This window comes from Parasteatoda tepidariorum, chromosome 6 (genome assembly GCF_043381705.1).
Source record: "Parasteatoda tepidariorum isolate YZ-2023 chromosome 6, CAS_Ptep_4.0, whole genome shotgun sequence".
Taxonomy (NCBI): Eukaryota; Metazoa; Arthropoda; class Arachnida; order Araneae; family Theridiidae; genus Parasteatoda; species Parasteatoda tepidariorum.
Window position 1 is genome coordinate 47,826,828 of NC_092209.1, and position 6,444 is coordinate 47,833,271.

A 6,444-nucleotide genomic window follows, 5' to 3' on the forward strand; every position below is an offset into this window, starting at 1 on the left:
AGTATAGCTGTTTCCGATGTTTGCATAATTTGCATTTATATTCAATTAAACTCTGAATTAGACAGAATTTAATTGTTTTTTTAATATATATATATAACATAAAAATTCATTTCATTTCTATACATAACTATTTTGGAATTGAAAAACTAAATTTATATCTTTTGAAAGTCAAATTGCTGCTTATAAAGGAACTATTAATATAGAAAAGAGAATTTCTTTAAGATAGATATCTTGTGAAATTGTATTTTTTTCTTTATAAATCTATAGAGCAAAATGGAGTTTAAAAAACAATTATTATTTATTAACTTCGTTCACTAAAACTTCAGTTTCTTTTTTAAACCAGTATAATATTTTGATTTTCATTCCAACTGTAGAATAAAGTAATAAAAAGTGATTTACTTTCATTTTTCGGAAATATTTCAACTAAATGCTTCAAAGTGACTACAACAGATGGCGCTAACTTTAGAATTTAAGTGAATACTTTCCCTGAAGCGGCTCGCTCGAAAAGGTCGATCATCACAAAAACTAGAATCCTTACTTCGGATTGAAAGCTATCTGACAAACCGGACTCGGCGTTCGTCCGGGGCGTGTTTGTTTACTAACATTGACCGAGAAACTAGTAAACAAACAAAGAAAACACAAAATAAAATTGCCTCGGAATGAGTTTTGATGAATTACCTCTTACGTACGCTATTTTTGAAATAGCTGTCGCTATACTAGCTATAGTCGGCAATGCCCTCGTGGTCGCCACTTTCGTGCTTGAAAGGCGACTACGACGAGTCACTAATTTATATATCATCAGTTTGGCGACTTCAGACTTTTTAGTCGGACTTGTTGGAGTGCCATCTGCTGTCATGACGAAACTTGGCTTGCCAAGGAACTCTTTTGCTTTCTGTATTGTTATGCTATCTGTTTTGGTGTTACTTTGCACTGTGTCTATTTTAAATCTTGTTGCTGTAACTTTGGACAGATATTGGGCCATCCTGCACCCTTTCTGTTATAAAAGGGCCATGAACAGAAGGGCAGCCGGGTACGTTATTTTAGGATGCTGGGTCCTAGGCTCTTTGGTTGGTTCTTTACCAATTTTCGGCTGGAACAATGGTCCGGACGACAGTGGAAAATGTGTATTTATACCAATCATGCACTATGACTTTTTAGTCCTTATCTTCTTCGCAACTATTGTTTATCCTGCTCTCCTGATGGCATTTTGTTATGGGAGGATTTATGCTGTTGTGCTGAAACAAGTAAGTTTATTTATATGATTTCCTATTTATCCGAAGTCTACTGTTTAACTGTTAAGTGGAGACTTTCGATCAGTGTTTTAAAAATTCGATTGCATGAAAGAAGGTTTATAAGTATGATATTTTTAATGAAGTGTTCTGTCACAAAAATGGCGATAAAAAAACTTTAGAGTTTGCCCTATGAACTGTTAACTTAAATTAGTGTTATTTTGTATTTAATCATTCAACTGTTAGGCTACCAGTGAGAAATATGCTGCTTTGATGTTTTCGATATTTATGTCAGACAAATTGCCGAAGCTCAGGAAAAACGGTCTTAAATTTTTATTGAAATAGATAAATGATCAAATTTAACGATTTCAAACTTTGAAAATGTTGCGTTGCGATAGACTCTCCAGATTTCCGTGAAACTGGTAGAAGTTGTATAGTGTTGAATAAGTTCTGTATTTTGCATTTAACGAGCTTACTATGAAACAATGTCAAAACACAATTCGAAATTTATTTTTAGTACAATATAGCTGCTAAAAATCTGCTTTTCATATACATTTTTATGTTGAATATGAACAGAAAATACCAAAGAATAAAAAAAACTAAGAGGATGCTGAGAGAATCTTTAAAACGCAAAATTCTCACTTTGTCTTGTGACTAGTCAATATTTCACAATGAACTAACCATAAGAAAATGAATATTTAATTGGAATTATTGAATGAATATTTCTGTATTTTAGTCCGAAAGCTTTTCGTGTTTCTATATTGTCTATTTAGTCTAGTCTTTAAAATACACTTGAGTTGCATATGCTTGTTTTAGTATATTTTTAAGTCTACTGCATAAACCTAATGAAAAAAAAAACGTTCAAAACTTTTCTTTGATCTAAGATTATATTTATCGTTGTGATATTTGCTGTACAAGTATATTTAAAAAAAAAAAAGAATTTTTCTAAAATTATAAGATGTATATTTGTATCAATTAAAAACAAACACAGTAATAATATCTTTCGACTTACGTATTGTCTTGTATATTATAATAATATCCCAAAAAGAAGGCTATTTAATATATTGTATTGAATTACATCTGGTGTTTTTAAAAATATTTTAGTGGTTGTTGATCATGATGTTCGAGTTTTACTCCAGAATTCTAATTATTTTTCAGAATCCTCAATGTTTTTTCTTTTTATTCAAATTAATTTAAAGTTTAAAATTTTTTAGCTTTCTTATTACTTTTATTTTTTAAAATATTCTACTTTTTATGTCTTACAAACATGATTTTTTCCAAACATATTTAGAATGGATCAGTGTTGAATATGATTTCTTAAAGAATAAACAAATAGGATTTTTCTCATTGTTCAAAAAACGTCTAAAATTTGAAATTGTAGAATTATTTCACTCATTTATTTTAAAAAACACACATGTTCTCGTTCCTTCGAACGCTAAGTTTAATGAATACTTTTCACCTTAATAATACAAATCTTTAGTTCAAATGTCTTAGTTTTGAGGATATGAGAAATTACATTTTATTCTTGTTGAATGTTATGTTCTTGTTATTTTCATGATAGTTGCAGATATTTATACATTCACATATTGTCATTCGTTATTTTACACATTTCAATCCATTGGGCAACTAAGTTTGTAAGCAAGGAATATTTGTTTAAAGAAAATATCAGATATTTTTTCTTTTCATTATATTTGGTTTAGTATCAAATTCTTAATATTTTTTTAAATTATTAATACTCTAAAACAAACTCTTAAGATAAACATGAAGATTGTTCATAAAGTCAAAATAAAGCCCTCGATCTCCAGGTCACCTAGCGATGTTTCTTCTTTTCTTATCGTCAGATGTAGTTTAGAATACAATCTGTTCAGCCTGTCTAAAATACTCATGATTGCTTACACTTAGCAAAGTATAGCTGTTTCCGATGTTTGCATAATTTGCATTTATATTCAATTAAACTCTGAATTAGACAGAATTTAATTGTTTTTTTATTTTAAAACTAAAAGAATCATATTTAATAGATTTGGAAAATTATTGAAAGAGAACAATATATTAAATGGATAACAGCATTTATATTGTTATTCTAGATTATAAATTTAGCATGAGTTGTTTAATATAGATATTTTTTATTGATATAAAATATCAAATTGAGTGTTGTTTTTTTTCACTTAATTTTTTTAATTTTAATTATGTAAATAAACTAATACGTTATTTAATAGATTATATGCAATTGTCCAAAACAAACTAATTTAATTTTGTTCATTTTAGCTTCGTGATAGAAATCAGACTATAAATAGTACAAAGCTCCAAAATTTGACGTCATAATATTAACAAGCAAAATAATGCATCTGAAATCCGTGTAACAGAAATATTTGAATATAATTAAATAGCTTTTGAAGATAACCCTTAAAACCTCACTCTGTGAATAAAAATTTTTCATGTTTGAATTATTATACTATTTTTCTACTCCGCGGTTCGTAATGTTTTCAAAATGCAAACTTTGATTTTGAAATCAAATTTCGCAAACAGTAAATCAGTCGCATCTTTTATTATTTCAAATTTATCAATTTCAATCATTCAATATTCTTAAAAAAAATTCAGTAATATTTTTATCCGAATGCAACTTAGGATTTTACGCCTTCTTGTAAAACAATCAATGTTTAAAGATAAGTTCGATTCAAAATTTAGTCAATTTATAAGCATTCATGTGAAACGTGAATTTTTAGATTTTTAATTTTACAATTACTACTATCTTTTAGATGGAAGATTTTCTTATTTTACATCCAGAACTAAAAATTTATCGCTTGATATTTAAGCGTTTTTATAAAAAAATTAATTAAAATCTTTATTATTAAAGTTAAGATACTGGGGGGGGGGGGAGAGAATTTAGTTCATAGCGTGATTTTAAACTAATAAATCAAAAATATTGGACTGAAAATATACTTACAGAAAATGAACATTAAATTAAAAGTTGAAGCAAAAATGTACAAAGCATTTCACGCGATTTTTGTGCATTTAAATACACGTCCTACGATATTTAGGAATTATTGTGGTCTTTCCAGTTTGCGTCAAGCTTATTTTATAACACCATTGGATTCCATTACATTGAATATATCATAATGTCTCTGTTAGGTAGTGTTAAACATTGCATTCAATCACAATAAAAAAGATTTTTTGAATTATTTTTAAGGTTAAAGCAAATAAATCTTCAAACCTGACAATCCCTAGAATCTAAAAGGGCAAAAATGTGTTTACAGGCAACGTTATATTTTTACTGTAAGTCAAGCACAAATCAGGCATCTTATGTTTTAAAAGTTTTACTATAAATGCAGCAAGTTGAACATGCAATAAAAACTAAATTATTCTAGAGACACAATAGAGATAAACATCTTATTCACATAGTAGCTTTACAATACACATTATTTGTTCAACTAGTTATCACCCAACTTGAAAAAACAAAGAAACTTCGAAGTCGGACATCAAAGCAAACAGGTTAGGACATTTTCGAGGGCAAATGTGATTATAGCATACTTGATAAAACTAGATATCTACCATATCAGAACCACATCAGGTTTATTCAATGAAAAATACATATATTAATATTCATTTATGTTTGAATCAATTTATGAATAGCAGAATTAATAGCATCCATACTTTACAAAACTTGGTTACGTCGCTATCAGCATCACATCAGATTTATTCAATGAAATATACTATATATATATGTATAATAAATAAATAAATACAAGAAAACACGAAGAAAGTTGAAATAAACAATAAGTTTCATTTATTGCGCTTATTCTTTCTACCTAACTAAAAGTACGCTACTAATCGCAGATTTTTGCGCTTCTGTTGGACAAAAGCCAAAAAGCTCTTGCACTCTTCAAGTGAAGGGGTTAGATTTTAAACTAGAACAGCGTTGCTGTTCCGTTATCCGCTGTACTTCCCTGTTGTTATGAAATGTTATTCAGTTAAAAATTCTCTTTTTTTTTAAAGAGTGCTTTTTTTTGCAGGACTTTTTGATTAATTTTTCTCTTTCATTATATTGCATATTCTACTTTTTAACTGAGATGGTTTAGTTAATATATTTAAAGTTTCGTGGCGGGAGTTAGATCTGTTCAGCGAATTTTGTATCTTGTTGAATCATAGATATTTTTATTAATTGAGATGGTGCTTTGATTATTTTTTGGTAAGTTTTTACATTATCTTTGAATATTCGTATGTGATAATTTAGTGTTTTCATTGAATGAACTGAAATTTTTTCCCCATTGATGCCCATTTTACAGATTCGAACATGGCTGAATCAGATATTATACAAGAATTCAAGAAAAAACCTTTCGGTTCTTTAGATTTGAGGATAAACTGCATATTGTCCAAAATAGCAGACATTGTCCTCCACTCAAAAATTTATCGTCTAAAATAAAAGAAAGAGGCAGAGAATATACCAGACACTTTACAGTTTCTAATTATGATTCTCATACTTGGCACTGTGGCAGTGAAAGTTTGTCCAAACTTTTTTGCTGGCCCTGTCTTTTATTTTCCAAATCCAAAAACGTTTGGAATTTTACTGGTTTCAGTAATTTGAATGGATTAACCAAATCAACCAAGGCGCACGAAAATTCTGAATCACATCTTCAGTATGTAGTAGACCTGTATAATTTTGGAAAGCAACGAATAGATGAAGGAATAGACAAAACTCTCAAAGTTAATAACAATTTGCATAACCAAAAAGTTAAGAAAAATCGTGAAGTATTAAAACGACTCATATATGTGACATGTTTTCTTGCGAAACAAGAATTACCCTTCCGAGGGCACAATGAAAAAACTTCCTCTTTGAATCAAGGAAATTATGTTGAAACGGTAAATCTTTTAAAACTCTACGATCCAGTTTTAGCAGAACATTTTGAAAATTCAACAGTTTTTAAAGGCACTTCAAATGATATACAAAACGAACTAATTAGTATTATTTGTGAAGAACTGATAGAAACTATTAAACGAGAAATAGAAGAAGCAGATTTTGTAGCTTTAATGTTAGATGGAGCGTCGGATATTAGAAGTAGGTCACAGCTTTCTACAGTTTTGAGATATGTTGTGAAGGGAGACAGCAGTGTTACAGAAAGGTTTATCGGATTTACCGACGTAAGTGCAGACCGCACATCTAATGGTTTACTCGAGCACGTACAGAAAATCGTAAGTGAATATAAACTGGCTGATAAAT

General features: G+C 29.0%; 1 protein-coding gene across 1 annotated transcript in view; it reads left to right on the forward strand.

Moving 5' to 3' along the window:
* Nucleotides 1-492: 492 nt before the first annotated feature.
* LOC107436314 (adenosine receptor A1) overlaps nt 493-6,444 on the forward strand; it is an 80,346-nt gene continuing 74,394 nt past the window's right edge. Inside the window, exon 1 of the mRNA XM_071182330.1 lies at nt 493-1,244. Coding sequence (XP_071038431.1) covers nt 660-1,244 — 585 coding nt within the window. The 5' untranslated portion in view covers nt 493-659. The remainder of the gene's footprint in view (nt 1,245-6,444) is intronic.